A 22,603-nucleotide genomic window follows, 5' to 3' on the forward strand; every position below is an offset into this window, starting at 1 on the left:
TCCTGTTCAGAGAGGCTTCAGGATTTCAGGTTTGTGATCTGAATACGCTGCTTTCGAAAGCAATTCAAACCTGTCAGCTTTTTGTTCTGTGGCTTTGTCTCTGCCTGTAGAGGAGTGGAAAAGATGGTTTTAACTAAAATTTTTTCACAGAGTGCTCGGAACCTACTTGTTGAGTCCAAGAGCAAAACCAGGTCTGGTCACAATCACAACAACGCGCTTTATCACCTGCCTTGATATCCCTTAAGGGTAACACGGTTGCATCGCTCTCCCCACACCCCCGAACGGAGCGGGAAGCGGTGTTCCCGCGGTGTTCTGCCGCGGGTTTTCCTCCCGGCCCCCCCGGCTCCCCACAGGGCAGCGGGGCCGGCGCGGCGGGCGCTCCCCTGCGCCCCGGGACCCGCCGCACAGGGCTCTCCCGCCCGCGGGCCGCTCTCGGAGCTGACGCGGCAGGGCCGCGCGTCTCCGGGGCAACCGAGAGCCCGCGGAGCGTCGCTCCCTCGCGCCACGCCGGCGACCGCAGCCCAGGCCACGCCCCGCCGGGCTGAAGGGGCGCGCGCGCGGCGTGGCCGCCTCCCGGGCAGGGCGGAGCGGAGCAGAGCGGAGCAGCCCGGCGGTGCAGGCGGGCGGCAGCGGCTCTCGTTCGCAGCCCTCCCGCCTCGCCACCACCTGCCGCCATGTGCGAGCCCAGCAAGCAGGACATTGCCGCCATCTTCAAGCGGCTCCGCTCCGTCCCCACCAACAAGGTAGGGGCGCCCGGCCGGCGCGAAGGAGTGGGGGGGAGATGGAGGGGCCGCAGCGGCCGCGCTCTGCCGTTGTGACACGTCGCACTGCCGGGGGCGCGGCGGAGGGGGAGTGCCGGCGGCCCGCCACGCCCCGCCTGGACCCCGGCGACCCGGCCCGGCTGCCCGCCGAGGGGTGCCCCGGTGGGAGGAGGGAAGGGCCGGGCAGGGCAGCGGCACCGGGGTCGGCCGGCCCGGAAGCGGGGGAAGCCTTTTTCGCCGTCGGCCGGACAGCGCTGCCGGTCCGGCGGGCGATCGGCGGCGGGGGCCTGCTGGGCGTGCAGGGCTAAGCCCTTGACTAGGGAAGTGCAGCTCCTCCGGCTGCCAGGTGTCTGGGGATTGCTGGAAGGAGAGTCAGCTCAGCTGGAAATAAAAAGGAAGTTTCAGAATCGTGACAACGTAGAGTGGTGAACGTCGATCCCTCTCCTCCCCAACTTCCCCCCTTTTCTTTTTTTTTAATCAAATAATTTCTTTGCTATGAGGGTGGTGAGGCACTGGCACAGGCTGCCCCGAGAAGTTGTGGCTGCCCCATCCCTGGCAGTGTTCAAGGCCAGGCTGGACGGGGCTTGGAGCAACCTGGTCTGGTGGAAAGTGTCCCCGCCCATGGCAGAGGGTTGGAACTAGATGATCTTTAAGGTCCCTTCCAACCCAAACCATTCTGTGAAGTAAATAAAGTCTGCTGTGACACAGCCATTTCTGTGGTTATAAAAGTTTGATGTTTCTTACCACATTGGACTCATCCAGAGCCAACTTTAGCTTCTCAGAGTTGTAAAGCCCTGTTTGGTTTTTAGTACCTGTTGCCTATGAAGGTGTGCAGTGGCTAGCTGTGAAGTGGGACAGGTGCCTCAAGCTGCAAGGTGACCTGGCAGAAGTGTTGGGCGGCCAGACTACCTGCAGGAGTTATGTGCTCCTGTGCTGCTTTTTAGTGCCATCTGCTCCACTGTGTTGGCTTTAGGACATACACTGTGAGCATATCTGAAAAATACACTAAGAAACTTTGGATTAGCATTATAAAGGAACACCGTGGTTTTGTTTTCTGGGAATATATATCTGGAGGTCTGCCTTTGGTTCAAAACTGACTTCCATTCTTTGAACACTAATTATTAAGACTCTACAGGCAATGGACACACGTGTGGTTTCTCAGAAAGCAGAGCTCAGAGATGAACACTCACCAATTTGTTTCTAATACAAGTATTTCTAAAACCTTCCTTTGCAATGGGGTAGAAAGTTCATCGAGGAAAGGTCCTAGTCCCAACAGGGAGAGTCAAATAGAAAATCTTTTACAAGCTTCTGAAATTCACTGGCATTGCACTTAAGAGAGTGAGTAGTTCTGTAGTGCTATTGTGATGCTGCTTCTGTATTGGGATCACAAGAGCATCAGAAAGTTTTGCCCACAGCTGGCGAGGGGAAAGCCTGAGGATGGAGTGCCTTGAACAGTTCCCCTGTATTGAACTTCTTGTTACCATGCTGGACTTAATAAGGTGGATGTGGTACCTGTGGTTGCTCAGGCATATCTGTCTTGCCTTGCAGTCGTGCCTAGTGCTACATAGAAATGCAGTGCTGATGTTGACAAAGCAGTGTTAGCACAGTGTGTGCTGCCATTCGCACTGGGTCAGTTTGAAAGAAGGAGCTCAAGCGCAGAGAACTGGTTACACTGCAGTGGAGCCCGGTCTCGCTGACCTGTAAAGACGTAGAGGAAGGAGAGTGCGAAGCATAAACAGCTTGGATCTCACAACTCCCCCATGCCCATGTATCTGACCAGTCTTTTTAAGTAAAAGTTGCTGCCCTCAGTTTATCCACTTGTGTTTGAGCACATCTTGTTTTGTTTCCTTTCTCTTGTGTTCTTGCACAGTCTGCCTCTTTTATTTGTATGGCTTTTCTGCTGGGAAAGATAGACGTGGGAAAGTGCAAAACTGGAAAGGTTCTGTATTAAAAGCTTAATAATATGCTTAGCTGTGGTGTTTATGTATACAGTTTGAGAAGACCTGGTGTCTGTTCTGTGCGGCATCTGGGCTTACTGGCTGCCTGCTATGAGCATGCATCTACATTTATGCTGTGCTAGGTGCTCTGTGGTGGTTCTTAGTGCACATGAGCTTAGAAAGATAATTCTCGTTTAAATAAATGTGCAGTTTAATTTGTGGATTATGGTCTGTTTAAACTGATACTTGAATAATTGTCTTGAAATTAACATATCTCTAATTTCATCTTAGTTTCCTTTGTATAGCATGAGAAACAGCTTTTTTTTTTCAGTTTTTGGTGTGTCTTTGGGCATTACTTCATACAGAGCTGCCTGATGGCAGTTAACAAACATGTTAAAATTATTAAATAGTGTGTATTTTGTACATATGCAAGTGTTCATAGTGCTTAAGCTACCAGGTATTGCTAACTTGAGTGCTTGTAAAGCCCACCTGGATTGAAGACTTGCATACTGAGGCTGTATAGTCACTTTTAATCTGGCATAGATCTACTCCTCTGAAACTGTTAAGTCTTTCGTTCTCTCTGGCTCTTTCTTTTCTTCTGTTGATGATAGGATTCATGTCCTTGCTTGGACACCTAGATCAAGGACCTAGGAACTGGCGGGTGTTGTGGTGGTGGTTTATCAGCTGTCAGTTTTGTTATTACCGTGTGTATTCTAGTGTGGGATGTGTGTGTGTTGGAGGGTGGAAGGTTTTTTTGCATCAGCATGAAGTGGATATCACGCGTCACGTCAGTCATTTTAAGATCATAACACTTCCTAAATGGGAAGTTCTGTTTTCTTCTAAGGGCAAACACTCCTGTTCCCTCAAATATATTGGCATTACTGCTCATGTGGCTGTGCTGTGAGTTGGACCTACCTTTGCTCAGAGTCAAAGCAGTGCAGTGCAGTATGATCAACAAGTGTGACCCTAACTGCTGATGCAAGAGAAGAAGGAAAGCATATCTGGATATGGTGGCTGATAGCTAAGAGAGTAGCTGCTTGGATTTAGATCACCTTTGACCAAGTGTGAAACTGCCTCCTGAGTTTAGTGTCGTGGCTGGGCATGCTTGGAATGGCAAACACAAGCAGATGCAGAGCTACCCTGTGGCAGCAGCCCCGCTACATGGGAGGTTAAAAGATTCTGTGTAGAGGTTGAAAGTGTCTTACCATGACCTCACGGATATAAGTGGGTTTGCTTGCTGAACCTGCTCACCTCTTCAGAAGTGCCAAAACTAACATTTGTATAGGCTATATATTATTATGTTTCCATGTCCAATAGCAATATGTATTATATATTTATTTATTAATATAGGCATCTTGTGCAAGGTGGATATTGTAGGATTTAATGACTGCTTGCTGAGGACTATACCAGACCTTTGTGTTTGCTCTCATACAGATATCTCAATCAGGGCTTTTGCTGTTTTTTTTCAAAGTGACTGTTACTGAGCCTTTACTGCCCTGAATGCTTTAACGCAAAATAAGCAAAAAGAATGCAAGTGTATTTTAAAAGCAATAGATTACTTAAGCATATCCTTCAAACTGATTTTTATATAATTATTTTGATATTTTAGTTGTGCCTAAATCAGTACAGAAAATACGCTTTATCTGTTTCTAAAATGGAAACAGTTTCATGGGGCGGCTCTGAAATGGGTTTTGATTTTTTAATTCTTGTTAAAATTGGTGTGGTAGGAATCACTTTAAAAATTGAGAAAACTAAGCAAAATGAGTCTAAATGTTAATGAAACCTGCTTCTATTTTTGTTGCATAATGTGTTGGAAGCGGCAGTTTTTACATTACTTTCCACAAGACAATTAGATGTTCCTACTTGCCTCACAATCTTAAAAGCTGCAGGTTTTATTAATATGAAAAATGTTCACAGGTGTCTGGTAAATAGCTGATAGAGCATCCTGCATGAGTGAAGATCTTGAGCTATCCTGCTTTGTGGCAGCTGGCTTCCAACGTGATGCAATGGGCTTCTAAGATGTTGAAACTAAGAAGTGCTTATAATTGTACCAGGGAGGGAAGCAGAATCCTTAGGGATGTTTGTAACTGAACTTTTTAAACATGGGTTTTTTTAACCACCCACTGATACTCAAGATTCTCATTTCCCGTATTTGTGCCAGGGAATTTCCACAAGACTTAACGGCTCTAAGTCTGCTTTGCTCTCCTGCACTAGAAGCGAGACCAGGGCTGTTTGATTAGCTTCAGTTTCAAGCAGAATCTTCTCCCGTGTCGTTGTCCCCATCCTCCTTTTAGCCTTGTAAGAGAAACCCTGAAAATAGTCAATTTAAAATGAAGATGAAGCTTATGTTTTTTTTAAGGAACTACTTCAAAGAATGGAGACAATTGGGAAAAGGAGCATGAGTTCTGACTACAAAGGCTGTGTGTTTTCTGAGAATATGGCATGCATGAAGTATTACTCATTCTTGTTTTTCCCTAACTCCCTTATATCATTGTTCCACCTGTGCTTGTTTCAGGGACTCCCTCTAACCCCTCCTTTCATCACTCATTCTGTGTAGCTTTTATCTTATTTCTTCTTTCTGCTGTATGTTAGTGAATGACCCCATTTCCACATACAGTAGTGGGATACATAAATGACTTAATGAATGTTACATCTCTGTTGAGAGAGGAAGAGGGGACTCGCACAGTCAGAAACTGTGGCCTCCGTGCTTTCTGTTTGTGTAACTGGTTATTAGCCTAACTGAAGCTCGGACTCATGATGTTTGTGTGTTAGAAGAGCTAATGCTGAGATCTGCTGGTGAACTTTGCTTGTGCCTGGTAAATTTGGACTGTACAAGCTAAATAGACCCACACTAAAACGAGGAGTTTAGCCTAAAACTGCTCCTGGGCATGTACTTGAAACTAATTTGGGTGAATGATGGGTGAGCTGACCTGAGTGCAATCTCAGGGCTTGTTTGACTGGATACATACGAAAAAACAGACAAAAATCTCTAGTTGTATGAATGGATTGATGAAGGAGACTTCTTAGTGTTTTAATATTTTTTCAACCTGACAGAGAGGTGCTGGAAGCACTGTGGCTGCCTGTGTAGGGTGCTCCATATGTCACTAGCAGCTGGCTTGGAATAAACTTTTTATTTTCTTTCTGTGTATAGCTAGATCTTCCCTTGCTATCTGAAGATACATTACATTTATAGGATGTTAAAGGATAAAATTGAGGATTGGAACTCCGTCAATTTGTGTGTAAAAACTCATCTCTCTGTGGAGCTGTTTCTTCGTAGATGCCAGTGACTGTACCTATAGATGGATGCTTTTACTGTAGAAGTTTTTCTCTGCAGCATTTATAAATACCATCGAAAAAGCATTGACCAGATAATGAAGTGCTTTTCATACAGGAATAGAGTTGTGCACATGACATTAACTAGGAATAGCTGTTTCTGTCTAAATTTGTGGTTTTCCTTGCATTTGAAAATTGATTTGCATGAAAGAAATTTTTTGTTCTTGCTTTCCTTGGGCAAAGGAGCACAAAATGCAGAACAGCTGGAACAGGACTTGAAAGTCGTAGTCTGCAGACCTGCAAAGCATATGAGATGTAGGCACACCTCTTGTATTTTTGGCTGAATGTTAGGAACCTTATGTGGTGGCAGAGAATAAGAAGTTCGTGGTTTTGTCTGTGCAGAAGTTTTGGACGCATTTGCTTTTTAACCAGTTTGTGATGGGCAGTCAAAAGGTTGATACAGCAATACATCATGCAAATAGTCGTGTCTGGCAGAGGGAGCTCAGCTGCGCAGTGCACAGAGTGGATGCTTTCTTCACAGAGCTGGGTTTCGGTGGCTTGCTCTAGAGATCAAGGATTCTGTATAGGAAAGTAGATTGTGATGTCATTAGTTGTGCTGATAGCTGCAGTGGCATCTATGTTCTGAGGAAAGAGTAGACTCAGTGGTATGTCATGAAGAGAGCCTGCCCTTGGGAAAGTATTTCTTAAACACTTTTGTATCTCGGTAGTGCTGGAAGTACTGCATTAAACATGTATTTGAACTAGTCTGATGTGGGTTCTCTGGTCCAGTTTCTCAACCTGTGGTCCCTCTCTACACTGGTTGTGGTTGGAAGACAGGAGGGCATGTAGTCCTGTCTAGTTAGGGCCCTGACACACAGGCGTGGGCAGATTGTGTAACAACTCCTTATATTTGTAAAATTAGGATAATATAAAGTCATCATGTCAACAAATGCTGTAAGATGAGTTAATGAAATTTGATCGCTGCAAAGGTGTTAGCATGACCTATAATACAACTACGAGATGTGGTTATGCTCAAGTCCTGTTACTGATCTTTATTTGTTTAAGGTATGTTTTGACTGCGGAGCGAAGAACCCTAGCTGGGCAAGCATAACATATGGAGTTTTTCTCTGTATTGATTGTTCAGGGACCCATCGATCACTTGGTGTTCATTTGAGTTTCATTCGGTAAGTAGCTTGTATATTTTTATAGTAAAAATTGCATCTTTTAATGTTTCTGTTTGTTCAGATACCTGCTCAGAGTGGAAAACCCATTCTTTCAGCTACTGATTGAGACCTTTTTAATGTTTATATTGGCTTTGATGTATTTAACAGCTGCTTGGGAATTAGATTAATAGGTAGGGTTCAGCAGAATTTTTACCATGCACCCATTCCCGTTACCTGCTTGTTGTATTAGTAGTGCTCATTTGTTGGCAGGTCTGTTTCTACAGTGAAGATGATAAAAATGAAGAACAATGCAAGCATGTTGAAGAGTTTTAACATTCCTTCAAATCAAGGCCGAGGCAAATACTAGTTTATCATCTTCAACAGTATTACAGTGTATTGATCATAAAAATAATGACTCCCAGCAAGCCAGGTCAGAGAGCTAAGTAGCGTTTTGCCAGCTTTGCTTGCTGAAGTAGTTTATGGTGGTGTCACCCGAGTGCTAGTACTGGGGTAGTGTAAAGGGCTACCCCTTCTGGCAGCTGTTTAGCTCAGTTAATCAGTTGGTGCAGTAAATCTGCACCCTGAGCTTGTCAAATTTCAGGCAAGTATCCTGATGGATGGCCTGTGGGCCTTTTTTGGCCTAATAAATAATTACATATTTGAAATGTGGTGTTCTGCTTGAAGTGCACAAGAGCAGCGCATCCAGGAATGGATTGCTGATAAAAGCAGCTGTTTTCCATCAACTAAAAGTTTTCTTCTGCTGCCTTTTCGCTGTATACAAGAGCGTTACAAAAGGCCTCTCAAGAATCCATTCCTAACGATCACAGTATTAATTCTCCTCGTGCTCACTGAGCCCCAAATTTTTGTTGTGGTATGACATTTGAATTGTTACTTTGTCCATTACATGTGATTGTGATTTGCTTTTGACAGAGTTCAAATGTTATCCTGAAAACATGACCTTACTGGTACTTTCTAAAAGGGAAAACCTGTCAGAGGGTACATTTTTTTCCAAGCTTTTACAGTTGGTAAAACTGTGGCAGTTCTACATGGCTTTATTAACTTCTATTGCACATTGTGTATTGACACAGATTTTTTTTTTTTTTTTTTTTAATAGATGGATGTTTTCACTTTTTTAAAAAAAGGTTGGAGGGAGAGAAACACTTTGCAAATAAAAAAGGTAGAAAGATTTTAAATGGCTTTGGAGATAACATTAAAAATATTTCCTTCTGTTTAGATCTACAGAACTGGATTCCAATTGGTCTTGGTTTCAGCTGAGATGCATGCAAGTTGGAGGAAATGCAAATGCTGTACGTACTCCTGGGAATTTGCTTTGCACATTGAAGCTCGTTAGGCTTGGAAGCTATTGTCTGTCCTTTCTGCCTCATATCTTGGGGATATTTGTATTTTCCCAGTCCATTTCTCCTCTTCTGGTTTGGTTTTTTTTTTTTTTTTTGTATTTTAAGAATTCCTTTGGTTCCTGTTTTCATCCTCCATACTTGCAACTTTTCCTTCTTGGTATAATCTGCAAATGTTTTATTTTTTTCTTACAAATCACTAATAAAAATCACTGTAATTTAAGAGGGAAACATTGGCGGCTGCTGAAAGATGGCTTGCCAACAGCTCGTAAACCTAGCTTATGGTCACCTTTCTGTGACTGTTTTTCCGTACATGGTTTATGAAAATCTCATGCCAAAAATCATGTCATTGTTGAAAGTCACACTGAAGTTAAGATCTAACTTACTCTGAAGGTACAACTAAAGCCAGGATAAAACATTCTATACTGACGTATACATATACGTCAGAGGGGAAGTAGCAGTGTTTTGGTGTGGCCCATTGGCTGTTACGTTCAATTTGATTTTTTTATGTACTTACAGATAAGTTTGTTACACAATATTTATGTAAATTGAAGTTACGTTGACAGGTATATTGTTCTCAATCTCGTTTTCATGGGAGGATATCTTCCTTTGTCAACTCTTCTGGAATATTGCCTGTTTTCCCATATTTTTTCAAAGATTGACCACCAATAACTGAGATTACTTCCCTAAGTTGACCCACCCAGTGTGGAAACGTGCAACTTTCATAAGAAATTTCTACTTTTCTTCTAATTCCCTGAACGCTTCCCATTATCTTTCTTCATCTGTGCTTTGTCCTTATTGTTTCTTTAAGAAACTTCATCCAAACTTGCTTTCCATAGGCTTTTTCTTAACAATTTTCTTAACAATCTGCTTTCCTTTCTAACACTTTAATACTCTGCTATTTTTTTTTTTTCCGTTTCCGTACAAAAAAGGATAAATTCGGGATCATTATTACCTCTCACGTCTGCATTTTCCAGTAAAATCTTTTTCTTTGACTTAGGCATTCAGCAGGTTTCTCTCTCTGGCTTACAGATCTGAGCAGTTGCATGGTGTCTTTTTCTTCTATTTTTCTTCTGCCTACTCTTTCTAAGTTATATCTTTCTATATTAATACTGCTGTTAGGTGAATTTACTTATGGAGTTTCTGTTATGCCACTTAGTACATAAAACCCACAGTTTTGACTAATCAGAAGAGGGAGATTTTGCATGAAAAATATTTTCTTTTTTAGCCAAAGGCTTACAAGCTTTGGTTAAACTATATAAACTTAGCTATACGAAGGGTTTAAGGTAGTTGGAATGAAGATGGCAAAGTTTGAAAAGTACTTCTGTTAATGAAGATGGCAAAGTTTGAAAAGTTCTTCTGTTAATCTTAGAAAGCATATTACCAGAACAACAACAGTAAACCTTTATTATTTAATTTTATGAAGTTTTGTCTTTCTGCTTGATGTCACTGTTTCTTATCATACATTTTACCAAGAGGTGTAATATACCCAGCCACCCCTCAAATACCTCAAATTCACAATGACCTGTTTTGGATACCTAGGAAGATTAATACCTGAGACTTTAAAGACTAGTTTAGTAAACTGTTTGAACATTTTAAGAAGTAAAATTAACATTTTTCTTCTAATAGCAAAAAAAAAACCCTCAAAAAACGTCTTTTTGTTCCAAATTAAATGCCAAATTCTATTTTTACTAACTTATGTTTAGAAGCACTGTCAGATTAACACTAATAATTTGTATTCTATAATTGCCTGATGATGCCGAATCTTGGAGAACGGCAGTCCTGTGCTTCATAGCTGTGTATCAAATTGCTAGTAAATCTGAAGTGTCCTTAGTTCCTTTTGTTTTCAGAATAAATCTCTACAATGATTGGAATTAGAGTTTACAAAAAAAAAAAAAAAAAGCTCTAAATATCAAGTTCTGAGGTGCATGTATTTAAATGCAAAAATGCACAATCTTTTTGGCATCTGTGATGTTTACAGCTGTTTCTGTTGGAATCGCAGTTGTCTGGCATTTTCTCTTTCCTACATGGTTGTTGCTTAATTTTTATACAAAGTCAGGTGCTTGTGTACTCCTAGATTTATGCTTTGCAATTCCAGCAGATGAGGTCATAACCCTAGGTTATCTAGACTTGCTGATCCTATCAGAAACTCGTTTATTATGTTTTATGGTAACAGTCTGTCCTGTTCTTCTGTGCAGGCATGTATGATTTGATTTGCTAGTCAATTCTAGGTACTGAGAAAACTGTTTTTTGGGGGTTTTTTTTAATCTTTCAAGGAGCTTGTGAAAGTCTGATGTAAATGTATTGATTTGCTTTTGTTTTAAGATCCTAAATCAGAATAGAATTTTTCATTTAAATACCTGTATTTTCATATAAATACACAAGCATATAAAAATATATGGGTACTTATGTGCATTCACACACTTTTCTTTTGAAGGAAGACAATTCTTATACGGTCATTTTGATGCTATTGGACATACATTGTTCTCTCTAGCATGCTAGAGATGAAGCCAAGCAATGTCTTTTAGAATATCAGGAATGTCCTTTGAAGCACAGGTATTGGCAATCATTTCTACATCTTCCTTTCTACACTTAATTTCAGAACTAGAGTTTTTTTGTCTATGATGGCGAACTTGCATTTGTAGATGCTTTTAAAGCATCACACTAATGTATTTGATTTTTCTATTGTTTTATTTATATGCAAAGAGGTTGCCAGAATGGAGTTTTCTTTGTATTTTGGAGATCTACATAGACTTCATAATTGAAAAGGTTGGATTTAGGTAGAGAAGCAGCGTGTTTTGCTGCACTGCGGTATATGTTTATGCTGAATGGCATTAGTTTTTAAATCTGTTTCTCATGGCATTTACTGTGTTTTGCCTCACAGTCTGCTTTTTTCCATCAACACGGATGCACAACAAACGATACCAATGCAAAGTACAACAGTCGTGTTGCTCAGCTTTACAAGGAGAAGATTAAATCTCTTGCAACACAGGCAACAAGAAAGCACGGTACTGATGTGAGTAGTGTGTGTCCTGTGTCTGTAAGATTTCTGAAAAACTTTATCTTCTCTCCCCTGGAATAATTTTAAGTTTTTAATCAGTAATGCGAAAGATTATCTGTCTTAGGGAGGTACTGATACACATTACAGTGAATAGACAAGCTGGTGAGTAAACTGTTTATAGCATACCTTTTTTGTTTGGAAAAAGAATATTGAGCTAGAGCTCAACTGGGTAATTCAGGATCATTTATTGGTTATTCAAAACATTAACATTTGCATTAACTTACATGGGTTCTAGGCAGAAACTTCAGGTATCCTTCAGAATGGAAACTTCTTTGCAGGTCTGCTCCAAAATTGTATTAGTAGTATTGCATAACAAAAATGGTTTTATTTTTGCTTATCAGGAACTGAATTATTATTGAGAAGTACAGCATGTAAAAATGTAAAAGTGCTGATAAAATTAACTACGAAATATTTGTGATTTAAGTGGGATGTGATTTGAACAGGTAAACATATGGTTTTGGTTTTTGCCCTACAAAAATAATATTTGAAAACTTAGCAAGTTATGTATGTCCTGAACTTGCTGTTTTCCATTAAAAATGCTGAAAGAGTTCATGCATGCTATCAAAACATTGTTAGGTTGCTGACAGGAATAAGTTCTTAGCAAAGTATGCAGAACTGGTTTGCTGAAGTGATAAGTTTGACAACAGTTCTCTTCTGCACACACAGAAAACATGTTTTGATTGTTTAATTCCATTTGTTAAAGTCCATGACTGATTCGTTTGAACTTGATCAGATGAGTGGGAATTAGAAGGAAAGCAAGGTGGCTTGGGGGTTTTTCTAATCTGTGCATCAAATAGCATGACATGGATTATAATAAATTTATATATAATAAATTTATGGATTATAATAAATTTATATTATAAATGTTATAGACAATAGTTCACATTGCTAACTTTAGAGAATATTTCTTTGGAGTTACTAAACAGGTTTAGTTGTAAAACATGTTCAAGTAAATATAATGCAGTATGTGCATTTAAGTTGATCATAAGTTACCCAAATGACACTTTGAAGAACTGTGATTATCTTGCTTCAATTACGGATTCCATCAAATCATTTGATATTAATTATGTTTGGTTTTTTAAAATTAATATACTTTGTAATTATGTCGTGCAAGCTGAAGTGAGTATGTGCTATCTAAATTGCTGAAGTAAATTATTCAGATAGTTAGGTGTAGTATCAACCCTCACCTCCTCTTTCACATGGTAAAAAATTTCTTCTCTAACTTAAGGATAGAGTTGATTGTCGGATGGTGAGGTAAGCTTATTGCACATTCAGTAATCTTTTTGACAGAGGTCATTATTTTTGGTCATGTATCATGAGAAGTGATTTGCCTGTGAGTAAGCTGGGAGTGCAGATCACAGGTTATAGCCCTGTCTTGCACAATGCTAAGAATACCTGTGGCACTGTGGGCCCACCAGCCTGCCCTGAGGTCAGGCATTGCTCAGAGCTGTTAGCATCTCGCAAAACTGCTTTAGCTGTAGCAGAGGTGATGGCACTCTGAGAGTAGGTGGGAAAATTCATGAGGGTACAGGACCACATTGGTACAATTCTGAAAGCTGTTTCCAGTGACTGCCAGTGTTACGTTTTCAGTTTTGGTTTGGTTTGGGCTTTTTTGCTTTGGGCAAAACAAGAGTATTAGAAAGAAAATACCTTATATGAGAATATGAAAAAACTTATTATAAAGGTCTAGTGATATTAAATATTGACAGTATTACTGCAACAGAGCTTATATTGAGCATTTTGTTAGAAAGGAAATGGGTAACGTGAAAGAACACATCAAAGATGTATGAAATTAAAAATAAATGAATATATTGAAGCTTGAATATATTTGTAAGGAATAATTATGTACCAGAAAAAAAGGAGTTTTAAGATTAGTGTGTTTGAAAAAAAGAATATATTCATGCAATTTTCATGTAAAATCTCTCTTTCTCTCTCTTCCAATTCTAGCTGTGGACAGATGGATGTGGAATGTCACCTGTGTCACCTCAAAACAAAGAGGAAGACTTTTTTGCATCCCATGTTTCTCCCAAGGTATAGATTACCTGTGTTTCATTCTTGTTAGCTTTCTAAACACGTGGGTTAACTGTATGTTCTGTGATGAAGATTAAACCCTGAGAAAAAACCTTATATAGAAAGGGTAGGTCAGTGAGTTAACATTTATCTGCCTTTCCTTCTGTGGGTCTCAAAATTCTTCCTGGATGTGAACCACTTTCTAAGGCGATAATTTAGAATGACCCAAATAGTAGCTAAATGTGGAATGAAACTATACTTCTTGTAGGCATATAATTCCACTTGGACTCATGATTGGGATTGCTCTGATTTAAATATACTATGTGATAACTTCGGGTTTTAATCAGTAAAGTTTAACAGTGCTTAAAGCATTTGCTAAACAGAATTCTTTTTTATTCCTCCAGAATGCTTTCATCCTATTTGAAAATGCTAACTTTCTGAAGGCTATTGCTCCTGTCAGTTTTCGTTTATTTGATCTTACCTCCTTAAGGTGATAGATGCTGGTTTTATTTCACACGTTAATGTTCCAGAGGCTCTCTTGCCTCTGGTATTTGAAAAATAGATCATAATTGTCATCTTCAACTTAGAGCAATTAAGTTATTACTACACCTAGTACTCCTAAATATTGCAACAATATTAAGTGTTCTAGTATAATGGCTTTCTAGTACAGTTACAGTCTGTAACACTTAAACCACAAGTATAATCATGAGGCGTATTTTGGGATAGAGAAGAATTCAAAGGGCTTGCGTATATCAGATTAGCCCCTGTTGTGAAAACTCTTCACCAGTTCATATGCAAGTTAATTTCCTTGTCATGATGTTGTGGTTGTGCATGTGCATTAGCAGCAAGTAATAAAAGCCTATACAAGTTGCTTATATCTGCACCTGGGTAAAGAACACAGTAAAAATGACATGACTTTTTAGTGTATACAGGACGTTTAAGGATGACAAAAGCTGTAACTTGAATGAAAAATTTTTTTCCATTTGGTTATTCAGTTATGACATTTCAAATGTAACTTTTTTGTTGTATTTGTGAAGTTTTGAAAATGGGGCATTTTAAAGGGAAATTCAGCCCTTTTGCTATTTCTTTGTTTTATGTTAGGAACTAGTACTGCAGTCGATATTTGAATGTCTTATAAAAATAAATTTCAGCATCTTTGAAACAGTGAAAAAGTGTTTATATTTTACAGACTGGGAGGATTGCTGTTTTACTCAGAAATGCTCATTGCAAAGACCCCCCAAAAAAATCAGTTACTGTGAATTCTAGTCTAGTGTCTTCACCGGAAGATCACCTGTCTTCATAGTAGAAAAAGAAACTGAGTATTTCTGTTTGCAAAAAGCAGCTTGGAAGAGTGCTTGCAGTTGAGTGGAAAAGGCATGAACTGAGGCAAGCTAAAGAAAAAGAAGTTTAAGCAGAAAAGTGTTGTCAGTATTTTTGTGGTTGAGGACAAGTAGGAACTTCATACAGATGTGTGGGTAGAATAAAGTGAATCTTTACAGCAAACTTTTCAAGTAGCTGCAAAGGCAGGAGGTTGGAGAAAAGCCGTTTGTTTACTTCAGGGCAAGAGATTATTTGAGTATGGATGTTTTGAGAGAGATGTCGGAAAGTTTTGAGATTGAGGTTTTAGGAAAGAACAAGCATGAACTCATAGTGGCTCAGCATTGGTGGAAAAGATAATACTAAGCTGATATTGTGACGAGGTAACAAACCTGCCTGTTGAGGAGAATGTGTCTGAAGGAAGTGGGAGGACTCATCAGGAAGACTTGGGAGGACTGCTCGCAATCAAAAATTAAGTGCTAGAAAATTGGAAGTGCAAGAGTTTAGTGTGGTGATTACATGTAAATAAATGATCCAGATTTCCTGTACTGTATTACTGTTACGAGTAAAGACAATTAATGGCCAACATACAATAATTAAACATAAAGCACAACTAAAATGCATATTATTTTTTTGGATGGTAAATGTCTTGAAATTGCTGAGAGGAAAATACAGGTGCTTAGGAGTGGTTTGAAACCAGCTTGCTTCTAATAAAGGTAGGCATTTCTTGTAACTTTAATAACTGCTCTTCTGTGAACAGGTTTAAACCTAGAAGCTGGGATCATAAGAATCCAGTATTAACTAGTCAGCGATGCTTAGGCAGTCTTTGAGCTCAGTGGTCATATTTATTTGATGTATTTATTCTATTTTGTGTACACTTTTGATTGTTGTAAATTTTTTCAAGGCAAAGAATACAGAGCAGGTGTTATCAGAGCCAGCTTCTCTGCAGCAGAAAACTCCAGAAAATACTCCAGACTGCTATGAAGGTACAACTGATTTTTCATTAACAATAAGGTGCATTTTTCTGGTACTCTCTTTATTTAGGCTAGTTTTACCCTACTTTAATAATTAAATAACCTAGTCATGCTAATAATGCAAAAATTTTGGAGAGGAAGGACTTCTTAGAAGGGTTATGCTCAAATGTGTGGGACTGCATGTTCCTTTAAGAATGTTTAATAGAAATCCAGACTAATATTTGATTCAAAAGACTTCATGTGAATCTTTGGGTGCCTGCTACTTTTAGTAACTGGTAAAGCTGTGATAGAAATAACACATATGCTATATGAATCAAACAGTACCCTGAGTACTGAGAGTTGTATGTTGATATTGTAAGTATTCTGAAGGACCTTCTGATGTTCTTACCCTTGTTATTTATTATGTTTTAGGACCAGAACATGGACCAAGTGTTGATTGCCTCAGTACGTCACCAAAAGCTGCATTAGGTAATGAGTCTAAGCAGAAGATAGCAGCCAGTATATATTCGTTTGTACAGAGAATGTATGATTGGGAAGAGATGTGGAGTTTTTAATATCCATGTGCACAAATTAAAACATCTGATCTTGTATTACAGTTTTTTTCTGTTAAACAGTGTACTATTTCTAAGGTACTAATTTTAGTCAGTGTTGTTCTGGTTTTATCTATCTTATCTTAGCCAACTTGACGAATTTAAATGCTACAGATGTCACACCTAATAAAGGTGACCATTCATGGTTTACACCTTCTGTTAGACTGCTTTAAGTTCTGCATTTAAAGCACACAGGTGCAATAGAGCATTGTGCTGTGATTAATGGCCTGCTATTTATGTTAAGCCAACACATCTTGTACTAATAGCTCAGTCTTTCTGTTTAGACACAGTTTTGTTCCCTTTCCAGAAAACTGAACATTAAAATTTATACTGGAAAAATCTTGTATTTGTCATACAATATCTTCAATGTCCAGAGTCTTAATTTACTTAACACTGAAGAGTATATCATACTGTAAGTAAGTAAAAACAAGTTGAGGAAAATAGAATAAAATATATCAGTGATTTATGATATTGAGGATCATCCTGCAGGAGTAGGTTTCCGAAAGTAAAGAGTACTGATTCTCAGCAGCACAGGGGTAGTAAAGAAGTGATGGCTGGACTAACTCAGTACTTCAGGAAGGTATGGTCTTTATCACTGTTTTTATGTTCACTTGGTTGGCTTTGGTTTTTGTTGGTTTGGGTTTTTTTTTTGAGAACTGGAGACTAGGAAAACCCGTTATCCCCATACACTTCCTGGTGTTCTCATTTGTATCTTTAACAAATGTTCTCATAAAACAAGCACTTTCCTTCTTTGTTTTGGACATCACAAGTTCTGTCTTATGGGAAGGATCTCTGTTCTGTGTATGCTGGTTTCTAACTAAATTTCAGCTGAAACCAGTTTTTCTGTATGTACAAGCATTCCATGGGAGTTGCTGATTGAAAAAAGTATTGATTGTGGGAGATTTACCCTGGCTCAGGGGTAGCTGACAAGAAGGCACAATCCAGTGCCTTACAGAATGTAGTGAGTCCTATTAGGGTCTCGTTAAAAATATCAAGATTAGGAGTTGCGTCAGACTTCATGCACTTCATGTTTTATCTGTATCATTGGTGGGTTTAAACATAGCCAGTACCTTTCTAAGCAGGAAGCAATTCATCTTGGAAGTGATACAGGATCAGGTGGACCTCTAGTCAGATTTGGAGTGACAAGTCCTGCATTCTTGTTCTGTTTACTAGCAGGTATCTACAACTGAAGACTGAGCTGTAATTTTATTCCCACTGTATATTTGTAAGAGATTCCGTGCCCTCAATCAGAGGCAGTTTCTTGGAGATATTCACAGCTCTGTTCCCTGTAACTCAGTTTAGTATCTCAGTCTTGTAGTGTGGAAGTACTTCATACTGTAATACTTCAAGGCATTAAAATAAATTCCCAAAGTTTTGGGAATTCAGTTCTGAGGCTGATATTGTGGAAACTATCTTCTGCAGTTCTGGAATTAATAAAATTGTATGTCAAGTAATGTACATTTAATCCTTGCAGAGAACACCACCTTCATAAAAAAGAAGCCAAATCAAGCTAAGAAGGGGGTAAGTATATAAATAATGCATATTTATAACTGTATTCTAGATTTCTGGAAATAGGTAGATTTCAATGTGGAAATGTATCAAGTAAGTTAGCACTAAACAGTACTTGTGTCAGTAACAATCGATGAAACTAAAATGGAATTGAAAACTGTTTCTATGTCAAAACAGCCAATGGTCTGTTTGAAAACAGATCATTGTTAACTTGAATTTGTCTAACAGGTTATTGTTCCATGTAGGGGAGTGCTTCAGATCTGTGGGTTGTTTTCTGACCTCAGATATTCTAAGTCTGTTTACATGTATATAGCTCACTGAACTGTCTAGGCTTTCGCGTGTATATCTGAGTGTCATTTTCTTTGTGCTGTCTGGACCTGATCAGTGGGTCATATTTTTTCAAAAATATGTAAAATAAAAATGTCAAAGCATATATCGATGTCAAGGTCTGTATCCCATTTCTTCAGTTCTTTTCACAACCACCATCCCTGCAACTCCACTGTAACTTTCTTCTCACTTGCTGATACTGGATTGCAGGGCTTCTTCAGGCTTTCAGCTAAATTAGTGGGCACTGAGATTCTTTTGTAGCAAATCTTGAAAACAGAGGGAGTTCCAGTAGCACTTTCAAGTGGCTAAATATGCATGTGTGGCATAATCTGTCAATACAAGACTTCAGATCTGTATTTCTGGAGGAGTCCTCATCTTGTACCACACAGCAGTATGGTATTTGGTTGTGTTTATAGACAACTTGCAGCCGCATTCAGTTCAAGATAGTTTCAGGATAGTTTATAGGCTTGTTTCTGGATGGTGTCTTAGTACTTTCTTAGGCATCTGGTCTCCGTAAAGAAGGCATGGGGAGAGTTGAGTGTCTCAGAATGATGTGTTCAAAGAACCTGAAAAATGAGTAAGACAGCTCAAGTTAACTCAAGTTAGATAGGAAAAACTAGTTTTGAATGTATGGCTCTTGAGGCCCACGAAAATAGCCCTAATATTAGGCTATTAGGGTGTCAGCGTGTTACAGGGAGTAATTTCTTTTAAATCTGGGCTCTTGTATGGCAAAAAATTTGAAAGGTTTATTGGAGCACATAAATTTAGATTGAAACCTATTCTGTCTTGCTCACACTAGAGGGCCCTAATACACAGGAGAAATTTATTATTCTAAGTGGTATGTGCAGGTGCGTTCCTTTACAGTAACAAGAACGTGACTGGGTTCGTGGGTGCATGTACAGTTTGTGAACTGTAGTGTCAGAGCCTAAAACTGTATTTACATAGGCCAGAACTTTTTATATGAAGACATTAAAGGATTAAAAGGTTAAGATAAATATATTGTGAAAATTAATATTGCTGAAGTGTTGCAGATGAGGCATTAAACACACGGGAGACTAAGAACTGTCTGAATCAGCATCATCATATCTATTCATATTTGTAGTATTAAGTGGGCTTTAAGTCTTTGATAATCAGAATGAAAGAATATATATCCCTGTATTGAAGTAATATGTACTAGAAATAGAATTATTTTAAAAGGAGTGCAAAACAGGAACCTTTCAGCTGACATGTTTGAAAAAAGTTTGCAATGCTTTGTCACACGTAAAGGCTAATCATGCATACACTTATATAAAAACCTGTATATTGTTCTCCTACCATAAACCAGTAAATCAATAATTAATCTTGAGATAACACACTAGAACTGGAGAGTGAGAACTAATTCAAGAATATTTGCCACTTCTAAATGTAAATTCTGAATTAAGTGCATAAGCACCAAATGGTTCCATTGCAACAAGTTTTATTATGTTAATCCTACGCAACAGAATCCTTTATTAAGAAACTGAAGTTGTGCTATATGTTACTGATTTGAACATGCTAACTTCTGAACAATTAAAACTGTAATAGTTTCATTACCCTGTAATGCTTGACTGCAAAGCTAACTAAATTTGTAAGAGCTAGGGAAGCAGCATGTAAAGAGGGTCAAAACATGGAAAAATATTTTCTCTGCTCCAAATTTTCATTGTTGTTTGCATATGCTCCTGAACAGAGTATAGTGTTTGCTGTTGCTTTCAAAGCTGACTGTTAAGTCAGCTGAAGTCATTGTCTCCCTTATAACTTTGGGGCTTTTGTTTTTTGTTTCTCAATAAATCAAGCTCGGTGCCAAAAAAGGTGGTTTGGGGGCACAAAAAGTGAGCAGCCAAAGCTTTAATGAGATTGAAAAACAAGCACAAGCTGTAGATAAAATGAAGGAGCAAGAGGATCTTCATAGCAGTAAGAAAACTGATAAGGAAGAGCCACTGTAAGTATGAATTAAATATACAATGGTAAACCATGAAGCCTAATTTCATGTTAATGAAGGAATTGCCAACATTTTAAATACTACCAGAGATTAGCTCATACAAATAAAACTTCAGTTCTTGCTTTAAAAAAACTCCAGATATTGGTGAGGTGGGCCAAATGGCAATTCCCCCATTGTCTTTTTTTTTGGCCATTAAGTACATGTTTCTACAGTTGATGATTTACGGTAGAAATAGACCAGTGCTATCTTTAAAAACAACTGTAATGTTATTTAACAGAGAAAATGAGGAGACATTCTACTGATATACATGAATGAAATGTGAAATAAACCCCAAATATGTTGAAGTGTTACCACAGAAGACTCTTGCCTCTTGGACTTTCTTTACCTCGTGTTAGTTTAGTTTGTTTTGGTGTAGTTGACTGAATACTATTTAAACCAGTCTTTTTAAGAGCAAGGGGAACATTCAAATACGCAGCTTTATTTGTACTAATTGGGTAAAAATTTCTATGCTGAAGGCAGGGGGTAGTTTTAAGTATGGCTGGAATTGTCTGCTTGAGTTTCAGCTGTTTTATACTGGAACTGCCTTCATTTCACTAAAACCCTTTGAATATTTTTGTTTGAGGCCATGAATCTGTTAATCCATCTCACTTAATAAATATTCAGCCCTAAAGGTCTGAGGGTGGTGATCCTGGTTCCTTCCAGTACATTTTTTTGCTACATGTTTTTGGTGTTTAGTATTTTGTTAGTTGTCATCAAAATTAGACTATTAAATGGTTGGTTAGTGTACACTTTTACTGTTGTAAAGTTTAACATCCTCTCTTGAGTGCTAAGACGCATCATTTGACAAAATTTGGCAGGATCACTTGGAGTTTATGATACCAAGCTCTTTGGTCTATAATGTCTTCCCTACTCCTTTCACTTACTTTTATTTAGCCTCCACAGAAATGGATGTTTTGTGTGCTGCAAAAAAGTTAATCACAAGGGGATCATTCATTTTTCCTGAAGTATTTTTAGCACAAAGTCATGCTTCTCAGTGATTGACAAAAACTACCCGTAAAGTGACTTGGAGGAATGGATTACTAAATAACAAGAAAAATTATTGTTCATTATTATTTATTATTATTCTTTAATGGTAGTATCTTCAATTATACAATTCAGTTTGGAAGAAAGTCACAATTACTTATTTTTTGTGTCAGAAATGTATAGATCTATATATATTCAAGGCAACCTTTAGTATAAGGTTGCTGCAACTTTTGTGCAGTGGCTAGAACCCTCTAAAAATGTCTTCAAACATGAGCGGTGCACATACACTTCAGTTTATGGATCCGATCACAGCAGGGCAAAGATAATTGTATTTCCCTTGAGATTAACTTTTTGTATTTTTAACTGTAGATGGCAGTATATACCTACATATATACCTAGTATATACCTAGTATAAACAACGGTGAATACCTTTGAGATTGCATCTGCTTCCAACTAATTTGTATGGCAGTTTTAATTTTAAAAGCTTGATTAATGAGCATTAGTAAATTAATTCAGTGTGGCCTTGTTACGTGGCAGGAACGGAAGTAATTCTTTTATAGGCTAGTATTTAGAAAGTTAAAGAGTTCTGAGACTTAAAATGTTATTTTATAATTGATACCCTTTTATTTTCTGCTGCACACTGACAAGAGAATAGATAATTGGAATTACTTTTAAATTGAACCTGTTTGTTTTAATCAATAGCAAATAAGATTTTTGGTGTTCATAAATATTTCATAAACATGGGCTGCTAATCTTTCTACTTCAAGTACTGAGTAGATTTTATCAGTAGTGGTTTCAAGTTAAACTTTAAAGAACATTTTTAATTTTCTGTGTAACAGTTGGTCCTAAACTGTAAGAATTGATTTAAAATGTTCCTGAACATACTCTGTGCTTTGAAGATACATTTTTCTGATCTTACTGCTTTTTAAAGTCATTCCACAGATGCATCCTTTTTTGTATCTGACTTTTTTTGTTATAAGCAACTGAACATAAGGCACAGTGACTTTTTTATTTTTCGTTCTGGCTCCAAGTCCTCTTAAAGCCCCAATCAAGGGATACCTAATCATCACAAGATTGAGATGGCTCTCCTCCTTTTTGAAATGCCTCATCACTGGAGGAGTGATGTCCTTCTCTTCCTTATAGCAGGCTGGTACCTACATCCTTGAAAGAAGAAGACCAGACTGTGTCCTTTTCATTTTAACAAGTTCAGACACACAGCTCCTGTCTTGCAGGAGATGCACTAACCAGCAGGGCATGAACTTTGGTGGAGGCATCTTGTACTCGTGGTTAAGTTTAGTCAGTATGCATGGGACCAGAAGAAATCAAGCCAGCAAGAGCTGGCAAGT

The 22,603-nt window shown here is 38.7% G+C and overlaps 1 protein-coding gene across 1 annotated transcript in view; it reads left to right on the top strand.

Annotated features, from left to right (window-relative positions):
• The first annotated feature begins 339 nt into the window (after window positions 1–339).
• ARFGAP3 (ADP ribosylation factor GTPase activating protein 3) overlaps window positions 340–22,603 on the top strand; it is a 35,582-nt gene continuing 13,318 nt past the window's right edge. The window contains exons 1-9 of the mRNA XM_030479750.1: window positions 340–743; window positions 7,037–7,155; window positions 8,369–8,441; window positions 11,374–11,505; window positions 13,498–13,581; window positions 15,782–15,863; window positions 16,263–16,319; window positions 17,916–17,962; window positions 20,089–20,234. Coding sequence (XP_030335610.1) covers window positions 675–743; window positions 7,037–7,155; window positions 8,369–8,441; window positions 11,374–11,505; window positions 13,498–13,581; window positions 15,782–15,863; window positions 16,263–16,319; window positions 17,916–17,962; window positions 20,089–20,234 — 809 coding nt within the window. The 5' untranslated portion in view covers window positions 340–674. The remainder of the gene's footprint in view (window positions 744–7,036; window positions 7,156–8,368; window positions 8,442–11,373; window positions 11,506–13,497; window positions 13,582–15,781; window positions 15,864–16,262; window positions 16,320–17,915; window positions 17,963–20,088; window positions 20,235–22,603) is intronic.

This window comes from Strigops habroptila, chromosome 3, assembly GCF_004027225.2.
Source record: "Strigops habroptila isolate Jane chromosome 3, bStrHab1.2.pri, whole genome shotgun sequence".
Taxonomy (NCBI): Eukaryota; Metazoa; Chordata; class Aves; order Psittaciformes; family Psittacidae; genus Strigops; species Strigops habroptila.